Source organism: Sebastes umbrosus, chromosome 9, assembly GCF_015220745.1.
Source record: "Sebastes umbrosus isolate fSebUmb1 chromosome 9, fSebUmb1.pri, whole genome shotgun sequence".
NCBI lineage: Eukaryota > Metazoa > Chordata > Actinopteri > Perciformes > Sebastidae > Sebastes > Sebastes umbrosus.
The window spans coordinates 16,675,229-16,702,691 of record NC_051277.1 but is presented as its reverse complement, the minus strand read 5'-3'; the positions used below and the strand labels follow the sequence as shown (position 1 = coordinate 16,702,691).

Genomic DNA, 27,463 nt, shown 5'->3' with positions numbered 1-27,463 from the left:
GAAAACAAGAGGAAACATGGTTTGAATACAAAGCATCACCTGCACTAAAAGAAAGTTCAAAACTAAGCACCAACACTTGAATGGAAGCTCTTTCTTGACCTTATAGGTAAAAGTTTGTGACTCAAAGGTCCTTACTCCGATAAAAGTAGTAAACGGATCTTTGGAATTGTTTTGTCACACATAACCACCAGCAGTCACCTCATAATTCAGAGTTGAAGGTACACCCCTCCCTGCAGTTTCTGAAGGTCACTCCGTGATTTACAGACACAGGGGGTGCAGTCTTTTCATTCGCATTTAAACCGTAAATCTAGTGCTGGATTAATGGTGTTTCAGGACAGGATTTTTTGGCTTAGGCTATACCTTTCCTGCTAATTGTACTTTGGAACATATTTTTCTAATCCAGAAAGTAGCTTTAATGGCCTTCCTAACCTTTTACCCTTCCTTTGCTGGCATCCAGATTATAATTTACCTGATGGGTTTTCAAACACACTGCCATATACTGAACCTATTCAGTCTATTCAGATTGCGTCAAGATGCCACCAATTCCTACAGTACTTCATGTAAACCTGCCTTTTGGTATGAACAAGGTATAAGAGGAAGGTTTTGTTGTTGAGCTGAAAGTTTTAATGAATAATAAATACTGTAAATACACACGTGTATGTGCTGACATCGGCTTATACATCCACAGACTGTAACACGCACACACACACCCGGAGTGGCAGGGCTGTGAGTCGGTGTAGTCTTAAGGTCCAGGGTGATTACGATGATGTGTTTGTTGGCCCGACTCTCATCGCCATTATTGATCATCTCTACCTCACATCTCACACTGCCCATTTGTACCAAAATACGCACACACAAACACAATCAGACCACGTTGTTAATGACCTTGGAGTCACTGATCTCACTATAGTGCATTTTAAAAACTGAAGTGCAACAGGATAAAAACCTCACTCTGCAAAAATCATTTGCGGTAGAGCTCAGTGCTTCTTGGTAATGTGCTCACACTGCAAGTACAATCACTATTTTTGTCCTTCACATGTGACACAGATCTGTTTTAATGACTAGGGGGCTGCAGTGTCGAAGCAAAGAGCATTCAAAATGTCCAACTATGAGGGAGTGGATCTGTGTAATGACTCTATACACATGGAGGTCAATTCAGAAGAAATATTTTTCAGACTGGTATTAGATATTGGCCACAATGTCAAGCATAACTGATCATTAAGGCCTGCAGTATGAATATAGTGTGTTTATGGTCTGGTATATTATATTACCCTCCCTGTAGGGTAAAAGCTAAATTCATCAATTGAGAAAAAACAGCCTTAACCATGTATTTTGTTACACCATCCAAGGGTTTTTGAAAGGATTTTGTTGGGCAAACGAGTTGGATAGTTTTCTTAAATAACAGATTTGAAATTATTCAGAGGCATGCATATGAACCGGGGGAGTACAAACACTTCAGCAAGTGAACACACACTTACAAACAGCACACAGTTTAGTATAACACTCACATATTGGGCCTCATGCAGGAAGCGACATACAAACAAATTATCTCTTATTTTTGTTTGTATCCAGGATTAGTTCTTATTTTGTTAGTACCTATTGATTTCTGGGACACACCAATGTTTTCTTATTGTTGTTCTTCTCTTTTGTAAGAGAAAATGTTATTGAGTAGTCGAGAGCACTCTCACCAAGATAAGAAAAAAACATCTTGTTTTCACAGTCCACAAATTGTTTGTCCAATACAAGGAAACATGAATTTTAAAGTTGAGGAACATTAAAAAACATGATTATAATATAATCCAATTTAGATTATTATACGTTTTAGAGTAATTATAATGCTTGGTTTATTAAATTTGTGGTCTAAAGAAACACTATTGGTCTATTAATCCCATTTAAGACTATAAAAACTTTTGGATGATATTGCGTGGCTTACATACTGCTCTTTTGTTGCTTTTTGATTTTTCTGTAACACCAGTCCTGGAAAATCACGTTTACTTTGTTTAAGTTTATTCAACAGCACCAGTAACGTAGTATTAGAGGTCTATGTTTCAATGCATATGCCGCCCACTCCCTCTGCTTGCCATGAAATGATGGCCCCCTTGTTCAGATGTGTTCCGTAGTCTGACTGTCTATCCATCTCATTTCTTCTTCTTACAGCATTTTTTGGTGGCATCTCTCCAGTTCTTGGGCATGTGCCAGAGTATTTGCACACGACACAACACCTGATCATATATAGTGTTTGGGGGGTATTACCTATGCTAATAATAAACAATTGGCCAGGCACTTCCAATTTATGATCAAGTGGGATTCATCATTCAGCACACCTGGGTAAGAGCAGATTTTGATGGTTAAGAACATTTGGTGCATCTGGAGTTGACTTATTTTTTTCTCTTACCATAAAATTAAGAGAAAATATATGATAAATTTAGAGAGATTGTTGCATGAGGCCCAGTAATTCCCTCTCTGTCATACAGTAGCCTACATACACAACCTGTCAATGTGCTCAAGAGGTCACCCCCATGCTCAGACAGTATTATGACACATACACTGGGGAATGGTGGAAGGAAGTGAAACAGAAAAAAAGAGAGAATATCAGAGACAGACATGTATTGTGGGTGAGAAATAAGAAGAGAGGATTACAGAGAAGGAGGGGAGCCCTGTAAAGCTGGGAAGACGAGAGGAGTGTGCCTTCGGCCCGGCACGGTGTTGATTGGCCCATTAAGACTGTAATGAGAAGAGTTATGGCAGGACTGAGCCTGAGGTCAGAGACAGAGGAGCTATGAGAAGCTGCTCAGCGCAGCAGAATCCTTTTCTCTGCTCCTAAAGGAGCCACACAGACTGATTAACACATCAGACCGTATCCTGTCTATTCAGGCATCCGTCTATCCATCTTCCAGTACCTTATGTGGAAGCTGGATTAACGGATCAATGGCTTTCCTGCAGACACACATTTATGAACACTTACAGACACATTTTTGCACCATATTGTTTTTCTGTCTCTTTGTCTGTAAGCATGTTAAATTTGGACACCCAGGAAAGCGCTCTGATGGCTGATGGCTTCTGAAAACACAAGACACAATCTCAATAAATCAATACGCAGCACCACAAAGTCATAAATCTGTCCATCTATTCGCAATGTAATTTGCACACTCACGTGCACTCAAATTTAACTACAGCCTCATCTACAGCCGCTATCCTGCCAACCTCCTCCTGTGTCTCCCCTGTGTTTTATTACTGCGAATTGTGAACTGAGGTCCTAACAGACAAAACAAAACTAATAAAGTCAGGGAAGAAGAATTGAAAGCTCAGTCTCCGTTGTTGCTCGTCTCATAAAACCGTGTTCGGAAAGGAATTAAATAATCAAATACAATAAACCACCGTGCCAACTTTAATTCGCAAACAAACGTGTGCAGCATACGCCAGGGATGAAGGGATACATCCATTAGTTTGTTGGGTTTTCTTTTTTTTTCGTTAAAAAAAATACAAAAACATCTCACTAATGAAGCTGAGATGAGAAGCTGGCAAGAAGACATCATTTTCCAAACCCAGCGAGAGGCCTCATCAAACAAACTCCAGCAGAGGGAGGGGATGAGAGCAGGGGGCAGAGGGAGTAGGGGAGCTGGAAGATTTGTCGTTTGTTCAGCATCCTCTTTGTTCATCTCTCTGTTCACCATCCATGACCTTTCATGTAAAGAGCACGATGAAGAGGTGGTCCTCAGAGCAGATGAAGAAGACTCTTAAAAGCCTTTTTTATCCTAAATGTTATCTTTTAAACACATATATTGTTTGTTTCGGATGGATTTATGCCAGTAACATAGCACAGTGTCATATTTGTTATTGATTTTTGTCGTTAAGTGTATGTGATGCACAAAATGTAAGTGAGAACATGAATGACTGTTTTACCAATTAAGGCTGAACATAGGATACAGAAAATATACAATATGTAACATTTAAAGGAACAGTACGTAAGTTTTTACACATATAAACATTTTTTAATTGTTTTTTTATTGCCAATGTGTGAACAGGTTGTAACCTAACCTAAAAAATGAGACCTTCTGTGACTTTCTGGATTTCCTCTATCAGCCTGTAGACTGCTTTTAATGAGAAGAATGCAGGACATTTCTTTCAGTAAAATCCAACACGTGATTGCGAGTGCCTGTATTTTTGACAGTGTGCAACTATAGCTAACATTCAGTTAGAAATGGAGTCCACTAACGCCAACAAATGACCAGCCTCCACCACAACTCAGACTCCAACACAAACTCCGCGGAAGCACAAAAAACACAAAGTTATATCTAGTGTAGCCCGTCTTGTAAAACAGGAATGTGACCGACGTCGGGTTGGAAAACTAGGATCAATATCATGACCTGATGACCTTTTTGACATTAAACTGAATCACTATCTTCATTAGGTTTGACCTTTTAGTGTCTGTCATGCACACTCACTCACACACAAACAACTACTATTAAACTTACTTCCTTGATAAAGACAAGAAAACCAGTGATCAATTGTGTTTGTGTTAAATACAGACATGCTAATGATAAGCAACTAAAGCAGATCAATACTCCATCAGTTTAACGCCATGGTGGTCATTACAGGAAATGTCAGGGTCACCAATCTGTCTTGTTCTGATTCTGATTAGTGGAGTTGCTTAAATTGTCAATTATGAGTAAACCAGTAAAACAGCACAACTGTCCATTAATTACAAATATCTCAATACACTAAAGTCTTTACATGTATATGTGGAGCAGAAAATCAGGAGTCATTTTGAGCTCAGTGAAACAAACTCAGAGTCAAAACGTTATTGAATGTCTAGTCTGCTGGTGTCATCGCAAACTAAAAACTTGGTGTTTTCCTGTTCCCTCCAGAAAGGTAAAAAAAAAATATGCCCTTTGAAATCACCCACTACAGCCAGTGATGTGAAGAAAGAATGAGAAAGCTGATGCTTGAACTGACTCTATTGATCGCTGATCAAAGCATTTCTCCAATTATTTACCAGCAAATATTTTTCCCAAAAGACACTGAAAAGTTCACCTTTCATCTTTTTCAACATTCTTCCCTGAAACTGTATGAGCTCTGACAGCCTGAGATGGGTTTGTTCTTGAAGCAGGGCCAGACAGACAACATGTTTGGATATCTCCAGAATCATTTCAGAAGTCCAGGTACAAATTAAATCATGTTTTTGCCGATCATACATGTTGTTTAAATGGCTGGGTTCAAACATTACATTTCTGAATCAGACACAACTATTATCAATTTGCTAATTTTATATCTTAAAAAATAGGGCTGTTGATAACGCGTTAACAACATTTCTAACGCCACTAATTTCTTTAACACATTAACGCAGTCGATACTTCTGAGATTGTAACGGGCTCAGTTTTAAAGCTAGAGTGAAGATCCTGGTATCATATGAAACTAGAAAACCTTGTGTGTCATGTCGTACTAGCTTGTCACGAAGGAGCTTAAATAACGCTCCAAACTTGAACTAAATTTTGGCTAGGAAAAACTGTCATGGCCATCTTCAAAAGGGTCCATTGACCTCTGACTGCAAGATATATGAATGAAAAATAGGTTCTATGGGTACCCACGAGTTTCCCCTTTACAGACATGCCCACTTTATGATAATCACATGCAGTTTGGGGCAAATCATAGTCAAGTCAGCACACTGACACACTGACAGCTGTTGTTGTCTGTTGGGCTGCAGTTTGCCATGTTATGATTTGAACATATTTTTATGCTAAATGCAGTACCTGTGAGGGTTTCTGGACAATACTTGTCATTGTTTTGTGTTTTTAATTGATTTCCTGTTATAAATATATACATATATTTGCATAAAGCAAGCATTTTTGCCCACTCCCATGTTGATAAGAGTATTAAATACTTTACAAATCTCTCTTTAAGGTACATTTGGAACAGATAAAAATGTGCGATTAATCGCATGATTAATCATGGACAATCATGCGATTAATCGTGGTAAAATATTTTAATCGATTGACAGCCCTATTAAAAAGTAATAATAAGTGAAAGTAAGAACGTAGTATTTAGAATTCACTGTCACCTTTGTTCATCTCTTCTGTGCTCATTTTAACTTCAGACAATGTCCCATAGAACCAGGTAACAAATCTTTTTGTCATTGCTCTTCGTGTGTTTGTGTTCAACCCTGTATACACTGATATATGTTAACATATATGCATGTTAACCTAACCTCACTGATGTAGCCACTGAGCTGCAGGATGTCTGCATAGAAAATTAGTTCTAGTTTAATAAGCAGAGCCAGACTGCTTCTGGGTATCAGGGTCCCCAAGGGCATCAGCACCCAAGGGGACATTTTATGTCTGCTCGGCAGAAAACCCACAAAGTATTAATACATTTCACACATTCACAAGGCCTCCTTTGAGACCAAGCCAATTTTCTTTTTGAGTAGGTTTCCTCGACATCAACATTTATTAGAAGTATATTGGACGTGGGAGCTATCTTGCAGATTCTTGTGAAAGACAATCGAGAGGAAATGAAAAATGTGAGACTCGTAGAAATGTAAATTTGGTCTGTATATCTTCATGCATTTTTCTTTGTGTGTTGCGGTGGTGAGACAAAGAGTCACCCTGGCTTCCAATCACTCCAGACTGGGAGAAACTCATAACGTTTTAGAGCCATTAAAATACCAAGGACAGAAATTATGTTTTTGGAATGAGACCCACTATTTAATATAGGATTAGAAAGCGCACATTAAGAATTGACAACCATCTGGTAGGGCTGCACAATCAATCGAATATTAATCGCAATCACCATTTTGGCTTCCCACAATTAAATGAACATGACCGACTGCAATATTGACGTCTAAAATGTGCGCTCCGATCATAGATATACAGTAGCTGCTGCATATCAAATCAAGAGCCAGCCAGCCACCAGGGGGTGATCGAGATGTTTTGGCTTCACTTTTGGGGAGCCGTCGTGCCGCCGCGTGCGCACCCGACAGCAACAGCCTGTAAAAAAACTCCTGTTGCGGCTGCAGTTCAGAGTAGGAGAGTAACATATTGTATATCACTCGTTTCGCACGTCTGCTTTCTGTTGTATTATACAAAATAGAGCAGATGGGCAAAATGACAACGCACAGAATTCAAGTGAAGAAGAACCTTATTTCAAGTCTTAATTTGATGCAAAGATTTGTTAATTAGGAGGAATGTAGCTCAACATGGTGAAGTGAAGTGAAAGCAGTACTCTGTTTATTTAAATGTGAAAGTGCAGAGTTTCTGTTTCCAAGGAACTTTTATGCTTCAATTGACAACAGAGAACTCAAACACACTGAGGAGAAGAGTAGGGGTGGGGGAAAAATCTATACAGCATAGTATTGCAAAAATATCGCATCGATACATGGACGTCAACCATCAATCTTTTATTATATAAATATTTACTATATACCTCTTATCAATCCGATGGCCCACCGGCGGTTCCGGACGCTATTCTGTCCTTCAGAGGTTGTTGCAGGCTCCGTTTTAAAGCTTGAGTGAAGATACTGCTATCAAATGATACAAAAAAATGGAAAGGAATTGATTGATACCAACCGTGTCATGTTAGATTGTTGGAAAGAATGCTAAATAAAGCTTCAAAGTTAGGCTAAATTTGGGCGAGGAAAAACTGGCATAGCCATTTTCAAAGGGGTCCGTTGACCTCTGACCTCAAGATATGGGAATGAAAACTCTGAGATGAACAGAGTGAAAACTGTATCTTAACAGATGTTGACAAACTGCATAATCTGCAGTTGATAGAAGGTAATGAATTGCAATATATCTTATCACAATACTCAAAATCATTAAAATCATATCGTGACTTAAGTATCCTGATGATATTGTATCTCTGGTCTCTGGTGATTCCCACCCTAGAAAACAGTGAGGTGCATTTGAAAGCTCCCAAAAAAGCTTTTCGGTGAACCCTGAGAAAAGAGACAGATTTTTAATTTATGCTTGTCAATAGAATTTGAATTTTTTTAACTTTGGATCTGTGCTTGCAAGTTTAATTTGTTAAGTTTATTCATTTAGTCTAACATGCACATTCAGATCTGTCAACATTAGCTGATCGTTAGCTGGAGAGGGAGATGTGTGTATTCACACATACACAAAGCAGTGAGATGGTGGGATTCAATACAGTTTCTAATGTGATATGCAAATATAAATAACTATATAAAAGGGAAAATCAGAAGCACATTGTTCCAATCCTCTCGCCCTCAATCCCGCTCAAGCTTTCCACCTCTAATCCCAATCCTTTACACCTTCTCACTCCAATCTTTGGAATAATATCCCACTCCTTTGCTATTCTACTGTACAGTTTTCATTCTTCTCTATTTTGACTGCACCTCTCTCCCTCTATCAGTTGCTTTATCCCTTTACAAGCCTTTCCAAATCTTGTGATATCCCCTCTTTTGATCCCTCTCTCTATATACACCTCCCTTTTGTTACTTCTATTCCTCCTTTTCAGTCGCTCTGCCTTGTCCTGAATTGACTTTTACTTTTGTTCTTATTTGCAATGAATGAGTGCTCTCTAGAGCCGATTAGGTTGTGAGGAAATAAACAAAAAGCTGGAAATTAATTCACGGTCATGAACAGTGTTTTCGCCAGTTAGTTAGCATCATCTGCAGACAAATGGTTGGTTTTTAATAGAAAGCGCCTCGAGGTAGAGGGCAAGTGAGGCCAAATAAACAGGTAGAAGGGGAACTTTGTTCCACAACTGATGTGTGGGAACTGAAAAACGGGGTATATGTTTTCATTACAGGTGGCATCTGGAAATACAAGAACCGTGAAAATACACTCAGGCACGTAATTATTCTCTCTCTCACTTTCCCTGTCTCACACACACACTCACACTGGCATTCACGGAGAAAATCAGCTAGGCGATTCGGTCCCATCTGAATATTTTTTACTGGGTCAATGTGTTCAGATGAGGCTTCCAAACACGCTCATCAGACACAGGCTATCCAAACACAGGCGGCCGGAGGGACCCGTTCTCCCTCTCCCTTTCTCACATGCACACACACACACACACACACACACACATGCACAAAAACAAACTGGAAAGGTATTTTAGGCAGAGCACTAAATGACCACCTCTTACATCAGGGTTTTTTAGAGCCCCTGAAGAGCTCAGCTAAACCCATCCAGGCTGAGCCGCTGTCCAACACACACAACTGGCAGGATGAAAGCATGCAGAGGAATGATCATGGCTTTGTTCCTTAGTCTCTTTCTGCCAAGATACTGTACCGCACTTGTAGATTAGGTATTTTGTATCATGTAAAACTGGATTTTAGCACCATTAGGCCTTAGTGAAATAACTGATCGGAAACTACTGAAACGATTAGTCGGTAGAAATTGACTCTGGCATTTTTGATGTTCAACATTTGCTTGGTGTGCATACATGTATATTGAAAACATTATTGAATAGAAAGCCACAAACACAATGGCTGAATGTTGAGGTTGATGCGGAGGTGCTTTTAAGGATGGGTTCACATTCACATTTAGAATTGATTACATCGAATGAAATATTCTGCTTCAATCCATATTAAGCCCACTCAAAAACAAAAATATTCTCCCATCTGTGTTTATTATCTACGCCAACCATTTACGTAAGTTACTACGAGCAACCACGGACACATTCGCTACGTTAACGCGGTTAGCACCACCACAGTAATGGTACCGCCGCCAGATGGTGGCACACACAGACCAGTCGCCAGATTTGTCTATTTATTGTTGTTGTGTTTGCTTGATTGGCAGGTGTCTCAGCCTATAACAACTCTGTTTCTACTGCTTACTCCAGAAGGTGACATTACAGATGCTATGTCCATGTTTTTCTACAGCTCAAGTGTAACTGGCTTCAGCCACGGCTTTAATCTTTCCTGCTAGACAGACTCTGTACGCAGGGTTGACATGGGGCCTCTAGTGGCCCCTGCGTTCCCAATGATGTAACAAATCCTGATGACATCGAGAACACTACAGACATGTCGTGTGGTGACAAAAGGGTTGGGATGATTAGAATAGAAGTAAAAGGCTTTGAAAATTTCACTTCAGTTTAGCTCAACATTAATTTACATGCTGACAGCAAGTTCTTTCCTTTGAGGCCTCTCCAAGCACTAACATAAAAACCACATTATGTGAAACAACCCCCTCATTATTTAGAGTAATCTTGTTTAGTAAATGTGGTAAACATGCTCGCTAAATCAAAAAAAAAAATGATGTAAAGAGCCAAGTCTATTATCCGGTCTGCAACATAACAGGGCTCTGATCCCAGAATGCTTTGGGACAGAGGGACTAGAGTTATGAACCTGGAGGGGGAACAGGGCTGCACAAAGAAACCGCTGACAGACCGCCACTCCCTGAGGGCCTGGACAGTCAACACCACGACAAACGCTACACAACTACAGCCTTTCTGATGCAAATATCTTGTGTATGTGTGAGAGAGTAAGAGAGAAACAGAAAGAGAAAAATAAATAGCACTGCATATGTACACGACACAATGGTGATGTGGAAGGAGCGATATGATTAAAGCCAAACTCCCACAATATATTTTTGTCTGACTCTGAAGCTGTTGCATCTGCCAGATATAATTTACACCTCGAAGCTGGAACAATAATACACACACTAGAACAAGAGTTATGAACTCGGTGTTGTTGCAACATGCTGATTGTTTGCAATCACGATTCACATAAAAATGTGTTCTTCAAAATTTTGTTTAAAAAAAGAGAGAGGGGGGGGGGGGGGGTGCATGAGAAAACAAAACAAAACAGAAACTGCAACTGAACTTAATTTGGTCCTCATTCCATTGGGATTTTTTACTTAATTAAAAATAGCAGTAGATAAAACACTCAGGTACATCAAGTACTGACTGAGTTTTTTCCCCGAATGTGAAAGACAAATGTGTGTGTGTCTCATTTGCGATACGAATGTGTCGGTTGGTAAAAGATATAACATCACCAAAATCCACAGCAACTTTTCATGGGACTTTCCGGCTGGTAGCAGTCTACGAACAGAGAAGATAAAAGAGCTGAAAACAACGGCAATCTCAAAGACAACAGTCTCTGTTTATCAAACTAATGAAGAAGGCCAACGCAGCAACAGAGGCTTTGTTAAGTCGCGTACATCCTAACGAAACACAAAAAGCCCTTAGCCTATGGTGGGACTATACGAGGCGATGACTGCAAGGGCTGAAACTTTATTCAAGACCATAAAAGTAGGACAGAAATGATGTCTGCTCAGAGGAAAAAAAGCTGGAGACCTCTGCTCTAGAATATAATATATAATGTATATTCTGAAACTGTCTCTCTCAAACCGGTGTGTCCACCTTAACAGAGACCATCTATCTCTCCTTCAGATTATGGCAAAGACCTTGACAACTGCCATTTAACTGTCTGAAAGAAAAGCACCCCGAGGTAAAGAAATAATGGGACTCAAGACACTATAATGTCTGATGGGCTGCAACAAAGTGTCTCTCTGTGTAAAAAGCACCTTGTCTTGTATTCATGCTGTCCTTCAAAAGACAAAACCTACTTATATTGTATATGGATCAGCATGTGTAGGAAATCACACATGTGTAGCATATGCACAGTGCTGCCTCTAAAACTAACCAAGTGTGCATCAGTGTAAATTAAGGTCACTTCTACATTGGTCTAGCACCTCATTATTTCACTATCAATCATTTGGTAGGGGAAAGAGTCAGGGGAGGTCAGCAGTGAAGTGTCCAGATGTTCAGCTGCTTTAAACCTGCTTCTTAAGCCAGGTGGCTACTCATTACCTAACCTGTTTAATAACACAGACAGAGAGACGGGGAGAGACGGAGGGGGGAGTCAGAGAAATGAGAGATGATTAAAGTTGATAACAGGAGACACAAAAATGAGGGAGACAGATTGTAAAGGAGGGGCAGGGAGGAGAAAGATGAGTTGGTTTGGAGGGAGGTGAAAACGAAGTGAAGGTTGGGGAAAACATCCACGGGTCCTAAAAGTCCCTGAAAATACTATAGAGACATAAAGAAAGTTCCTTTAAAAACGTTACACGGCTTTCTCCAATGCTTATGCGAAGATAAAATTGTTAAAAAAAAAAGTTTTACATCTTGTGAGACTTCATCAAGACAGGGTTGTGAAGTAATTACACAAGTGCTAAAACTTAAAAGGTGCTAAATTTGATATCCAGATCATTAATAAAGCAGCAAACACTATTTGCTATGTAAAGATATAGAGGAGTAATGTCTACCTGAGCAGAGAATGAAGTCGCTCGCCCTCCGTGTGTGTTGTAATCTGAGCTTCTCTGTGCTCTCTTTATGTAGGCGGGCCGCACATGCTTTTAGTGCATGTTAGTTCATGTGAGCGTTCCCCACTGGATAGCTCACGGCTACTGCTGTGCACACAGCTATTACAGCTGATAACGCCATCCCGACCGATGGCGTTATTGCGAAAGCATAGCACCCAACCTCTGGTTCGTCCTAAGGTAAACACTGTTAGCTCGGTCAGCACTTTCACTGTTGTTAGCATCGTTAGCTGCGAGCCGCCAGCTCGCCGTCGCCATGTTGAAAGCCGTTGAGAGGCAACAGAAATGCTCCCAGTCTCGTATTTAGCACATTTAAGTAGTGAAAAAAAGATGGGCTGTAGTGTCATTTAAATACCAGTTGCATAATTTGGGTACGGCTGAATGTTGACTATTCTTTTAATACAGGACAGTTTTATATATCAAACATGTTATACAATTATTATCTGCCCTTTAATATACAGTATAAATAAGAGTTAGAGATTTAGGCTTTCATTTGCTGTGCTGCTTCGTCTTCAATATAATCTAGTCTTTAGGGCTGTCCTCGACCAAAGAAATTGTTAGTAGACTAAAATTGATTTTGTCGACTAATCGATTAGTTGATTAAATCAACAGATCTATGAAACTGAGTTTCACCACAAAGAATCATACTAAAGCACCACTTTAAAACCTTTTGTTTACCAGAGATGTGCTCATACATTTCTTAGAAGTAAGTCATTCAGCATGAAAAAGCATAAAAAATGACAAATCGACTAAAGAAATCTTAGTCGACTAAGGCCAAAACGACGATTAGTCACCTAATCGATGAAGAGGGGGCAGCCCTAGTTTGTTTGTTTTTTATTTGCACACACATACGACTTCGTACAGTAAAATCCAGATAATGAACAAAATAAGAAATGTGACAGGTCATACCATTTTAGTTAAAAGTAAGTAAGTAAAAAGGCTCATATCTGAAACCTGCAACCACTAAAATAGACAAAAAGGCAAGAGAGGAGTAGCATGTCATTGTCATCAGTAATGATGATGAGGGGTGAAGGGGATGTGTCAAGGAGACACGAGGGGATAGAGTGAACAGAGACAGATGAGGGACAGTAAAAGTAATCCTGAAAGATCAATTTTACATGAGCGATTTCAACCCGCTCAACTTTCTGCAGCCAACTAGTAAAGTTTTTCACTTCTTTGTGTGACTCTGTCTTTTTGTGTATTTCTCTGTCAGTGAATGGGTTTCCATGTACAAATGCTCATTACCACTGTGTGCGTGTGATGCTTAAAGCAACCCACGAATCACATCCATTAGCACATCATTTCCAGCATCATGTGACAATCTACAGTGGTGAACAGGGATCAGAGCGTATGGTGTTGTGTTTTAATGGAGTTTTGGATGGATGGATTCATACAGGAGATTTATAATCTATTATCGAGGGCTCAGAGCTCTAAAACCACTGGATGTTTAATCCTAATCCAGGAGCTAAAACCTTCGTTGTGTTGCAACGCTGAGTGCGTGGCTACCATGTCCATACTTCTACACCACGTTGGACACAATCTACCATACCTTGCATACTGTATCTTGAACTAAAACCCTTCAAAAGAAAGCTCCACACGTTACCAGGAACTGTAAGTTTAGGACGTCCAGTTCCAGAGTTTTAAACTTTTGAGGCAATTTGAAGGCAGTGCAACCTGTCTACTATTTTAGCATTGCCAGTGAATGAACAACACATGACTGAAATACTGAACAAGGGCATAAAAAGTGCATTTAACATAAAGTTTGTGATTAAAGAGCGTAGAGTTCGGGGTAAGTATTGCTGAGCATGGAAAAAATAAGAGGCAAGCAAGAGGGAAAGAGAATAATTGAAAGAGACAGAGGAAGACATCGAGAGAGATGAGGCGTTGCATTGAAATCAAGCAGATATTATTACAGCATCTGTGCCAGCCAACTTCACGCTTACCAGGGAGGGTCAGGACAATAAATTCATTGGCAGGTATATTGCTGCACTTGAATACGGGGAGTTTGAATCTTTTACATTTAGTTATAACCAAAATCAATATGTCCACTGCCTGAGGAGTAAACATAAATCTAATTCACTTCATCATCTGTCTTTTCACAGCTGCGTGGAGCTCAAGTTGTCACGAGAAAATAAATTGTCCTATCTGGCCTCTTTTGGTTATTGTCTTGTGTTTCCCTCGAGAGACTAAAGCTGCTTATCAACGGTGCAGTGAATGTGAACATACGAGGCCTACAAGCGGCTAGCTGGTTCTTTAATCCCCATGACCAAAGACTCATGAGCAAAGCCTGTTCTCCTGCCAACAGTCAGACGTGACTCGCCATGACATCCACTGTTCAAAAAACACACTGTAGGGGGTGTCTGTGTTAGATTTAGGTAGCCATCTGAAGTGAACATAAAGGTGAAATCCATCTATCCATCTTATCCATTTCCATCAATTCTGCAGCAAATTCTTTAAAAGAAAGTGAACTTAAAAGGGCTGAATCTTTCTCACCTTTTTGTGAATTGTTTAAAAGAGAATAAAAATAAAAGACCTTACGATTTTTAGACTCAGTACTAAATGACATGACTTGTGTAGCTTTATCTTTTGCAGTGCCTTCGCTACTTTAAAAGTAGACAGGACACACTGTCCCACCATGAGACAACAACACTCTTCATGACAGACAGTGGCGGCATCCTGTCATTGGTTGGCATGTAATCCATCCTCTTTATCTCTCCCTTCAGTCTTAAAGTCATTAAAGCCATTCCTCCCCCTCCTCCTTCACAACAAGATGACCACTGACTGGATCGGTATGGAGATGTGAAGAAGGTGGTTTGATGTTTACACATGCATATACTGTATGCACGCACACACACACATACATGGAGGGTTCGAAAGCATATCTTCAGCAAAGCCGCTGTGTCACAAACCAGCAAGTAAACAACCCAGATGTTACAGATGGGATGGGGGCTTAAGAGAGAATTAGAGTCATGCATGCACATCTAATTGCACACGAATGAACAAACATTAACGCACAGACACGCGTGCAGTGTTTAAAAATAACTCTTAGTGTAATAAATCTCCCTTTTACACAAGGTAACTGAAGTACATTCAGGGTGCAGACAGAGGTGGAGTTTTTTAAAACTGATTTGTCATTCAAGGATTCAGAAGCCAGTGTTACTCAATAGAATATTTGGTGACTCTATAAAACAGATTATAGTGATTCTTTGGGCTTTATAACTTTTTTTTTTACATAATTAATTATTAAAAAGTTCCTTTACTTTGTCATCCCAACATGAAATGCAAACTCTGTTTTGTTTACCTCTAATCAACTTCAGGTGTAAATGTTGCCTTTCATTTTAATTGTTTATAATCCAAAAGAATAAGTTGCCAAATGGTAGAAAATGCTTCCAGCAAAAACCACACTAAAGCTCATAATGTCCCTTTAGAAATAACAGATAAAGGCCAATATAAACTCACATCTAGATTATCCAAAACACATGTCAAACCCCTGTATAATTAATAATGTCTTAGTCTTCATTTATCTAAACAAGATCATGCACTCACTGAAGGAAGTGTCTTAAAAGAAATAAACAAAAAACGTAATCACTTTTCCCCAGACTTAACAGATAAAGGCCAATATAAACTCATGTCTAGATTATCCAAAACACATGTCAAACCCCTGTATGACAGGAATCTAAATCTGCAGCAAATCTGCTAAACAGCCTCATGCACTCACTGAAAGAAGTGTCTTAAAAGAAAAAAAAAAACTTCATCACTTTTCCCCAAACCTACCTTTGAACAGCATGGCCACACAAATATAAAATCCAACCGAACATGGTCCCCATAACTTCATCCTGGCACCGCTCTCCACCGGCCCCCTGCAGCGGGCTCTCAGTGTCGGCTAGACGGGGAATCAGCTCCGGCTTGTTGGCGGTGTGAACATGAGGCTGGAGAGAGACGAAGAGGAGGGAGAGACGGAGAAAAAAAAACCCTCACAGACCAGAATGAGTGTGGAGTTGAGATTGTGCGCGTTCACGCTGGTTCACAAACACATTCCCTCACTCACACACACACACACACACACACACACACACAGAGCGCTGCACGGGGACGCGCGTCCGAGCCGGAGTCAGCTAGAAATATGGCTGCTGAGTTAAGTTATACCTTCACAGGTAAACACACAGGTGATAACAAGAACTACAGTAATGTGATAGATACAGTCACTTCGCTACATGCAAGAGTTGTTGCAGAGTATTGAATTGTGAAATTAAGACCTCACAGTGCTTGTTTCTAATTAACTCCTAACGTTAATTGAATATAGCCTATAGATTACTTTTGCTGCATGTGATATTTAAATCCTTAAACTGACAATATGTACGCTTAATTCATTTTTTAGTAGAATATTGACTTTAACAAGTGACGTTGGTGTAAGTTTTACTAACTTAATAAAGTCAGTTTTGTGTCTCGTGCACTCACCTGTCTCCAAACCGTGGTCACTAGTGATGGGAATTCCGGCTCTTTTTAGTGAGCCAGATCATTTGGCTCAGCTCACCAAGAAGAGCCGGCTCTTTCGGCTCCCAAACGGCTCTTCATTTTACCACTTCTTCCTTTTATAATTAAGCCAAATTTAGTGCAGTTTTGACCTGTGATTAGTATGTGTGCACATATATCACTTAAATTATTCAATTTAATTATACTAAACCTTATAATTTCCAGAATATCATAATTTTACATGCTGATTCGTTTCCGACTGTCACTCATCTTGTCTGCTATTTCCACACCACACTCCTCTCTCTCTTTCTCTCCTCCTCTCCCTCCTGCTTTGTACCTGTAGACTGTCAGCGCGCCGTGCACCGACCGCCCCTCCCTGCTTGATGGTATGATCCTTGTCTGTCATCACCTGATTAGTAGCACGGACGTCATTAACACAACATTCAGTCACAGTCAGTGCATGGAGTGCCCGTGGCGCGGAGAAGATCGTCCTTTCATTCTGCCTTGAATTAATACAATTTTTTTTTAAAACGGCTCTCGGATGGGAGCCGGCTCTTATCGTTCACTTAAAAGAGCCGGCTATTAGAGCCGGCTCGTTCGCGACGACACATCACTAACTTTTATTGATAGTCAGTTTATCACTTTAAATACAGATTTAGTGTTATTATGTCATTATTAAATATAATATAAAAGACTCAGCAGCATTTTTAAAACTTGGAAGCATCTGGAAGTCGACACATACAGTATAACTTGAAATACCAAGATAAACTTATACAACAGCTGTGTACTATCTGTCCTTCTATATGGTGCAGAGTGCTGGAGAATGACTGAAAGAGACATAGGAAAGCTTTCCAGCGTTCACAATACCCGCCTCAGAAAGCTCATGAGGATATTCTGGCCTAAAGGAAGATTACAAACCATGAACTACACAAAACAACGGGGTGCTTGGACATGGAAACAATGTTGATAAGAAGATGATGGAGATGGCTAGGACATGTATTAAGGAAACCATCTGATGACATGACAAAAGTGGCATTACGTTGGACACCAGAGGGAAAAGAGGGAGGCCCAAAACAACCTGGAGGTGAACCATCAAAGGAGAAATGAAGACGAGAGGATACAGCTGGAACAGCATTGAGAAGAAAGCAAAGAACAGAGATGAGTGGAGATCCTTAGTCCTTGCCCTATGTGTCACCGGGCGCAACAAGGACTAAGTAAGTAAGTAATGTCATTATTAAATGCTTTGTTTATTTATTTTTGGCATGAAGCAGCTATGTGACATCACACATGAGGGTGTGGCCAGAAGTTGCCATGCTCAAGTTTTCTGCTTTATGTGATTCAAAGTTGATTTAAACTTTAACAATGCTTCTAGTATTTTTAAATCTCTGTGAAGATATTTCTGCTCTAATCACTACTTGTATGATAGCAAAAGCTCTCATCAGCATTGTTTCCAGCCACACAGAGAGCTGCTTTCAGCTTTAAAGCTCTGTTAAACCCACAGTACGCTATACCTGCCCAGCACCAAACGGCAGACAGACACAGTTAGTGACTAGCTGGTGAATATAGTGCAGCAATTGAAGGAAAACAGACCAAAATAAGCGTATATATTAGCCTTACATTCATCACGTGGACAAAGACACAACTCCCAATGAAGGCTAATGTTGCTCTAATGCTGGATGTGTAAATACGCATTGGTTGGCAAACACACTCCCCATATTATCTTTATAAATTCATAATGTGTTTACAGCTTGATGAGCTGCCGCGGAGTGGCCAAAAATCAATTAATGCTGAAGCCAAGGCCATGGAGTCATTACATACAAAACAGATGTCAGTTTTCTCAGCGCTGGTTACAACCAGGCCTAAAACTCTTGGCCCTTAAAGTAGAATCAGATCACCACCCAACCCTCCTTCTCCCACAGCTGTAGACTAGCATTTATGAATGTCATGTGTGCCACACTGCAATTTCCCACTTCCAGGATTTCCAAAGAGGTTCATCAACTGCATATTTGCCTTATTTGTCACCTTTTTTGTGCCAAGCTGGCTCATAACCAAATGACCTATTTATTCCAGTCCATAAATAATTTCAGTCGGAAATAGGATCCGACAGGCGGTGAGAACATTTTCGCACAAATGTGCAGCGTTCCCCCTCATGGCTCCCTTTCTCTGCCTCTCAATGGAACAGGAGCATATCATCTAAGAAGCAGTCCTGTGCCAGCGGTATTAGACCAGTTCTCGCTATTTTTCATAACCCACATGTCTACGTCTCGTGGAGCTCCATCAGAGGAGATTTATGCTGCTAGATGTGATTTGGTACAGAATCCCATATCTGTCTGTCTGTCTGTGCTGTAGGTGGGCAGACAGCCGCCGTGGGCTCAGGGAAACCTCTGATCGCAACCTTCATCCTCGTACACGCTCTCACTGGGCAAACTTCTAGCCAGTCAGAAGGCGCTTCCACTAAACTAATCTTTATTTCACAGAGGAAAACATATTGATCCAACTGTGAACTAAAAGTTTTGTTAAAACTACTAATAACTTTACTGAAGTTTAATGAAGAGCCGTTCATGGTGCTGAAACCAGTAGCAGCACTGTTCTGTGTCACCAGCAGTAACATGCAGATGAAAAGGTATCAAAGTAATCAAACAAGAAAGATAACATGAAGAAATCCAAAATTATTTATACAGGACATGCAAACATACTGCTTGCAGAAGTTTTAAACTGATTGCAACGGTATACTGGTGGTATGAAAGATGACGGTTAACATACCATGTACATTTGCTTATCCACGGTATTGAAAAGAAATGACATAAGTGAGTGCGTGACAAAGAGTGACGTCTGCAAAGGTGCAGACAGGAGCAGCCTGGCTACACTGTCGCTCACCTACAGTAAATGTTCATTGTTAATAATCATAGGGCATTATTTTAGAAGCTCACAGCTGATGTTTTTTTCATTTTCATTTTTCATTTAGTAATGAATTACATGCAATAGTGCTGCTAACATGTAAACTAATATACTTTAGTTATATAACATATTATAGTTACATGCTATTTTTTATCAGGTTTATAATTCTGTTCTCATTCTTAATGGGTCATTGTAACTGATACTACTAATACTAATAATAATACAAAATAATAGTGTAATATCGTGAGAGCGTGATATTTTCTGAGATGGTTATCGTACCGTGAAAGTCTCATACCCTAAATGACGTGAAAATCAAACATCAGTGCATGACAAAATTAAGCTTAATGTTTGTTAACCATGGCGTCAGGCTTATTATAAACTTCACATTTCACTGTGAATTACATTTATAGCTTTGGTGCATTGCAATACATTCAGATTCAGTATGCAAACGTTTTCTTTGTGTGTGTGTGTGTATGTTTACGCAGTGAGTCTGTGAATCTGTTGGAGCATTAATATAAATTGTCTCCCCGTGTGTTGCCTCCTCTCAACATTATTTTTCCCCTTAGGGGGGAGGGGTTGCAAACACTTGCCAACACATACTGTCACACACCAGAGAAACAATTCACAAATCACATACACAAAAAAAAGGGTGCAGAATCTCGCCACCAGCCAACTGACTCAGACAGAAACAGAGATTGACTTAGATCTGACCCCTCAATTCTTTTTTTTTACAACACATTTAAAACAACATAAAACAACAAAGCAAGAACACTTCTCAGAAGTACCTCAGAGGTTTGTCTCTCAGGTGCCTTCCAAACTATATTTGTTTAAACATCAAAGATGAGAGAAATACTTGTAGATTTAGTTCTAAAATCGTCTTGTTTCTGTGAATCTGAATCCACTGAGCTGGACCTACCATATTTTGGCTTTTTTAAATACACCGGCGGCCCACTGATAGGAAGTGAGCAATAGCAGAGAGGAAAGAGCAGAAAAGAGACCAGAGGGAGCTGTTAATTCTCTATCTTTTATAAATGAGAAGTGTTCTGCTAATGGACTTAAATGTTGTGGAGCAACCATTGCTTCTTTCTTTCTTCTCTCAGTCCCTTTTTTTTCTTCACATCCCTCTTGTCTTCTTCTACTACTTAAAACAAACCTAGCGGACAGATAATTGCTGACAACAGAGACACGAACAAAAGTCAAAACATAAAGTCAGCAATGACAAAAGCACGACAAAAAGTGTGTATGACATTTTAAATCCTATATTTTGTTCAACACCCTTATCACCCCTTTTCCCTAATCAAATATTTGAAATATTCGCCTGTCCCAGCAGGGTGCATACGTGTGTGTGTGCGTGTGTGTGTGTGTTTGTGTGTGTGTGTGTGTGTGTGTGTGTGTGTGTGTGTGTGTGATAGAATGAGGTCAGATGAGTTTTAGTTTTGTCTGAGTCGCTACCTTTGATGTGTGGAAGACGCAGAGCTTTCACTGTGGCAGAGAGCACAAGGGTCCCTGAGCTACCCAAGGTATGTGTGTGTATGTATGCATGCTTTGGAAATCTGTATTTCTGTGTGTGTGCGTGTGTGTGTGTGTGTGTGTGTGTGTTTGCGTGTGTGTGTGTGTGCGTGTGTATGTGTGTGTGTGTGTGCATGTTATGTGTCTGTGTCTGCAATTGTGCATTCATACTTCATTTGGGATCTTTTCTGAAATACTTGCAAAATATGAGAAATGAAAAATGACCTAAGAAACAATTAAAGGTGCTAAGAATGGGATTGGGAGCATTTCTATTGTCTCTCACTGGCTCTCGCCGGTGGGGTCGTGTCTAGAAGGTAACTCTCAAATTGCAAAAACTAGCAAAAACTCTGGCAAGACTCGCTGCCCAACGACCTCTCCTAACCTTAACTATTCAAGGTCAATGCCTAACCTTAACCTTCTCGCAAGAGTTTGGCAATTTGCGTGTTACCTCCTAGACACGACCAGCCGGCAGCTCGCAGTTAACAGTGCTAACAGAGCAACGATGGCGAAAGTGCTGACACAGCTAACAGTGTTTACCTGAGAGGGAACCTGAGGGTGGGAGCTATGCTTCCGCAACAACATCGTTGGTTGGGATAGCATTATCCGCCGTAACCACCATATGAGAGCAGTGCAGAGCAGAGGTCATGAGCTAGCCAGTTGGGCACGCTCACATGCACGAACATGCACTAAAAGGCACGCGCAGCCGGCCTGGTGATGTCAACAAAGGACGGAGAAGCTCTGATTACAACACATACAGAGGAGGAGCGACTTCATTCTCTGCTCAGGTAGACTCCTCTATACCTTTCCATAGACAAAAGCTGTTTGTTGCTATATTAATGCTCTGGATATCATATAGAGCACCTTTAATATGAGGCTTTTTCTCTCCTCTAATACGTGTTGTTTTCAGGTTTCTATGAATATCCGCCCACATGATGAAGTGCATCTTGGTCCTCCCGAAACACTTCCTCCTCAGTTGTCCTGCTGCCAGCCAGCCATTTGTCTCCGTTACACTGCCCAGGTAGCGACTCAGTTTATTATGGGATGTCGAAGAAAGGTCAGACCTCTCACACACACTTAGGAGTTTACTGTGGAAAAGGTCAACAGTGCACACAAGGGTGAGGGAGAGACACAGAGAGTCACACAGACATAAACAAAACAGCAAACAATAGTTGTGCACTGTGTGGGTGGACGACAACCACGTGATCAAAGAACATTCTTCAAAGAAGAGCTCATACAATTACATGCAATAAAATACTGTCACACTTTTTCATACTTAGAGATGCTAAGGTTCATAAATAGAATGAGTTTAAATTATTAATGAGTTGTGGTCTGTTGGACCTTTAGTTATTGTCTCTCTCTCTTATCCTCACTTCAGCTTTTAGGTGGTCATTTTCGTGTGGCTGCGTCTTGAACGAGAGTGTAAATATTACATCACACGAAGAAATTCACAGGAAGCCTCCTGCTCATACTTTAAAGGATGTGAGCCTTTACTGCAGCACCTTCAAAAGTAGAAACCCAAATTAATACTCTCGGGACCTGCTTTGAAATTTTTTAGGTCTTAGCGAGCCTTTCTTGACTCAAAAACCAGGCTTTAAATCCCCCTCCCTTAGGTGATGCTACATACATGCATATCTTGTTAATGATTTCCCCTTACGTTTTAAGTTAGACAGTTTTAATTAATATCTTTATTTTTTTTCACTTCTCTTCCTGATTTCAAGTCCACAACGTACTGTGCTCACATATTTGCTTTTGCAAAATACTATTTTTAAACAGGTCTGTGTCCTTCTACTGAATTTTTTAATCCATTGACACAGCTTCCAAAATATTCTGGAAAAACAAAAAAAAACATTTTTTAAATGCATGGAGCAGAAAACGTGAAATGCCTACCAACCATGAACGTGGTTAGAACCCCACCCAGTGGAAGAAATGTCGATGTACACAAATCTATTGTATATTAATAAACACACATTCATCAGTGACCACAAACATGTCATACAATCAAAATTATATGTTTATATGAATGCAACATGTCGGTGTCTGAACGGTTAACTAGTTGATATATTAATGAAAAAACTAACATCAACAAAAACAACAAAAAATGCACTTTTGTGCATAGAGCTGCAACAATTAATCGATTAGCTGTCAACTATTAAATTAGTCGCCAACTATTTTGATAATCGGTTCAGTTTGAGTAATTTCTGAATAAAAAAAAGTCTAAATTCTCTGATTCCAGCTTCTTAAATGTTAATATTTTCTGGTTTCTTTACTCCTCTATGACAGTAAACTGAATATCTTTGAGTTGTGGACATCATCTTGGGCTTTGGGAAACACTGATTGACATTTTTCATCATTTTCTGACATTTTATAGACAAAATAACTGATCGATTAATAGCAAAAATAATCAACTGATTAATTGACAATGAAAATAATCATTAGTTGCAGCCCTAGTGTGCACATTTTGTGCACTGAAGCTAATTTATTTCGTCTTACTGTATGAAGTTTTTATTGATACACCAGATTGCTGTCATTACCTAAACATATTGGGTTTGCTCAAATCAAGAGTTTGTTCACCGACAGACTGTTGGTCCAGACAGAGTCGTCTTTATGTTGACCCTGAGAGCTTGAATTGGTCCTGTGGAGAAGCACCAGTGTATTTGTGTGTGTGTGTGTTTGCGTGTGTGTGTGTGTGTGTGTGTGTGTGTTTTGGGACGGCCTGTCAGAGCTCTGGCTCCCATATACAGTAAGTAGTTACCTTGAGCAGCTGGCGGCCTGATGCCTGACGCCATTCACTCCTCTCTGGTTCCTGGTAAACATCTGTGAAAGAAACTCTTGTTCACTTTCACAGTCAGACGAGAGATTTCTGAGCTCTGAAGACACTCAGACATTCATCTGATCAACAGCTCACTGCTCTCACAAACTGCAGGTAAATCTCACATTTCTGCTACTTTTTCAATAACTTCATTATTTATTTTTTTCTTTATCTATCGCTTATTTATTGAGAAAAGGCAATTGTCAAAAGGAAGCAGTTGCTATTTTTTATAAACATTTTATGCATGTCTGTGTGTATTATTTCTGTGAGTTGTATGTTTATTATGCATGACTTTTCTTATTAGAAACCTGATTTGTTTAACTTTTTATAGACATGAGGTTTGTGATCCTGTTTGCTCTTTTGAGTGGTAAGTCAGACACTTTCATGAATGACTATGTTTTTGAATCTTAATTGTGTTTAATTAATATGTGTTAATGGATTAGTGCCATGATAATCCACTTGATTGAGCAATTTAATTTGGTTAGTTTAAATACATTTGGATTTACCCTGCATTTGCATTATCTATAACCATTCAACATGTGGAAATCTCTTTTCTAACCAACTGTGTTAAGTTTGATCTGATTTTTAAGTTATTTTATTGTTACTATAAATGTTAAAGAATGACTTGATTATTTGAAATGAAAACAGTTTTTTCATTTCTTTTTAACATTGTGTTTAGGGGTTTTTGCCGCCCCGTTCATGAAGGAGGAGGAGGCAAAGCGATTCATCAGGCTGAAGAGACAGTCGGGATACTGGGATCCACACCACCCTCAGAACCAGTGGGGTTACACCATTCAGGAACAGGTAACACTGCGCTATGTGGTGTGAATATATAGATTAGAGAGTTTGGTTTATTGACCTTTTCATTGCCATTCTGTTGCTAGGGCAACAGCTTTGGTCCAAGTCTACTTCCTGTCATCTACTGCATTAACAAACATCGCAACAGGAAATACAAAGGGGTCCATTTTATGTTTTTATTTTGTCAACTTTGAAAAGGTGTGTTGTCAGTATGCAAAAGCCATTAAAGAGGCAATTTTATAACAAAGCATCTTTCTTCCTCAGGCCAATGAGTACTGGACGGCAATACGAACAGATGCTCAGTATTACATGGACATGAGCAACATGATGTTTGACCGCTCTGTGGCAACGTGAGTGAGATCATCAGCAACAAATCAGTTGCACCTTGATTGATTTTTTATTTTGGGTATAAAAGACAACAGATGCTTAGTCAGCCCAGAGGTTAGTACATGAAAGTACAATGCAACACTTATTTCCAATGTGAACCTCATTATACTGTATATACTGTTCATACACTCATCAAATAAATCACATCGGTAACATCAATCTAGTTACAATAATTTATAATTGTAATGTTTTACACTGATTTACCATAAAAGCAGTGACTTCATAATGTTTTATTTTGCAAGTGAAGGCAGTCTTAGTGCTATACTTCACCACTGTGCCACTGTGACGTGAGGTAGTATCTACCAAGTTCATTACTTAATAATGGTAATAATAGTTTTAATTAAATATATTTGCTAAATCAGTTTATTCTTTTTAAAACCGTTATCTCTTGTTGCCATTGAGCAGTCTCGCTTTCCTTGCTATAAATTCCTTTTAATATGCTAATAAAATTATATAATTGAGCACATTTCATTAACGTTTTAATCATTTTTCCTTGTTTTTCTTCTCTCTGGTTATGTTGCAGGGAAAACAACAGGCTGTATATGGAGATGCTGCGCAATGCACAAGCTCACCTGGACAGTCAGACGGGTCAACACAGATAAAAACACAAAAAGAGGAAAACTGAGATCTGACAAAAATAATGCAGTGCCTCCAAGTGGTTGAAGATCAAACATTTACCCTAGTGTGATTTAGGAGCAACATATTCTGAGACTCAACCATGACCTTTTATGAAGGAACGTATTAGTTTTGCCTTTAGATATACTGTATCTGCATAAAGGGGACATTAGAGTTTAAAATGATTAAAAGGGTGCATAAGATGATATACAGTACTTGTCAGGATTTTTGGCAATGAACAACAATCCACATATTAAGGCTACACTTCTGTTGCACACAAGATAAACAGAAACATAATATGCCAAAATGAACTGAATACCCTTTATATGAAACGCTGCAGTTGTGTAAAATGTACAGCTTAATATATGTTTTTATATATTAATTTTAAACAATTGTGAATTAGAGTAGTTTTATGATGATTATGTTAGAACAATGATGCAATCAAACATTTTATTCAATAAAACTAAGACTCAAAGCAAATGAAATGTTGTTTTTTATAGTTGCAAAAAGTCTACTTTATTCCCTCAGGAGTGTCATTGTCTTGTAATAAAGTCACTGTATGTAATTAATGAAAATAGGTTGAACACTGGAATTGATATTTAATTTATTTTTGTTTTTTTTTACATCTCCCTGGTTTACCACTAGATGGTGCTGTCACTTCACCCTTTTCATCTATATTTTTAATAGTACTTTACTTTTTTTTGTCCCTTTGTTATCTGTGACTGGACCATTTCATTTTGTCAATTGTTGTCATTGTTCAAGATATGATATTATGGATTTTAATTTCCATTGAATGGAGCAGAGGTAAATATGGCATTAATTATGAAAAAATAAAGCATCATGTATTTAAAACAACTTTATTAGTGTAATAAAGTACATCTGAACAATACAAATACTGCACTTTTGAGGATTGTGTCAGAAATGTCCAATAAGTCTTCATCTATTCATTACACTATATATTGTGTTGCCTGAATTGGTTTCACTAACTGCAGTGAGCAGAATATAACAAACTGTGTATTTGAGGAGGTTGAGAAAGACGAGGACACAGAATTTAACAGAAGAAATAGTACAAGCTGTTCAGAAATCACAAATTAGACCTATTAATGTATTTTTCGATTTTGTCTAATGTTTTTTTTTCAACAGGTTGTTGCATCTCCAATGTGTGTACGGTAGTTCAAATGCTGTTGGTACCTTGAGAGATTAAATCATTTCTTTTTCATATAATGTACAACTAAAACGTAGCTACAGTAAGTTACTTAATAGCTGTGTATAAAATGAACATAATATTGTTAAAGGGATAGTTTGACGTTGGGAATTTTAGATGGTCCACCACATAAACCAAATCAAAGGCAATGCCATTTAGAAACATAAAACAATAAAGAGGAAGTCGGCTAAGTACATAAATAAAGCCAATTGCGAAATTTGTGGTGAATTTTTGTATAGTTTGATTTCTTTTTTTAGTAGTTTTAGTTTTCCTTTTATTTACTTTTAAGCTTGAATACCTTTCTAAAATGACCACTGTGTAATCTAGTGTACTGATAGCTGCATGCTGCTTAAAGCCACCATGTGTAGAATTTTATGACTTTGGCTGAAAAGCAATACAGGTTGCACCAGTTTTCTTTTTTAAGACTGTCTTATTTATCTAAAAACAAAACATTATGGCTTTATTTGAAATCGCATACTATGCAGT

At 39.1% G+C, this 27,463-nt stretch overlaps 2 protein-coding genes and 1 long non-coding RNA gene across 3 annotated transcripts in view; 2 read left to right on the top strand and 1 right to left on the bottom strand.

The window, feature by feature from the left end:
* LOC119494741 (neuronal acetylcholine receptor subunit alpha-7-like) overlaps positions 1–17,389 on the bottom strand; it is a 47,260-nt gene extending 29,871 nt beyond the window's left edge. The window contains exon 1 of the mRNA XM_037780860.1: positions 16,059–17,389. Within this exon, the coding sequence (XP_037636788.1) occupies positions 16,059–16,119 (61 nt within the window). The 5' untranslated portion in view covers positions 16,120–17,389. The remainder of the gene's footprint in view (positions 1–16,058) is intronic.
* LOC119494744 lies at positions 8,474–27,415 on the top strand. The gene is made up of 2 exons (XR_005208285.1): positions 8,474–8,507; positions 27,238–27,415. It is a non-coding gene; the product is annotated as an uncharacterized LOC119494744 (long non-coding RNA).
* On the top strand, positions 23,974–27,415 carry LOC119494743 (uncharacterized protein C3orf85-like). The gene is made up of 5 exons (XM_037780863.1): positions 23,974–24,087; positions 24,305–24,340; positions 24,653–24,777; positions 25,036–25,121; positions 25,682–27,415. Exons 2-5 carry the CDS (start codon positions 24,307–24,309, stop codon positions 25,758–25,760), a joined length of 324 nt encoding a protein of 107 aa, XP_037636791.1. The 5' UTR covers positions 23,974–24,087; positions 24,305–24,306; the 3' UTR covers positions 25,761–27,415.
* Positions 27,416–27,463: the final 48 nt, after the last annotated feature.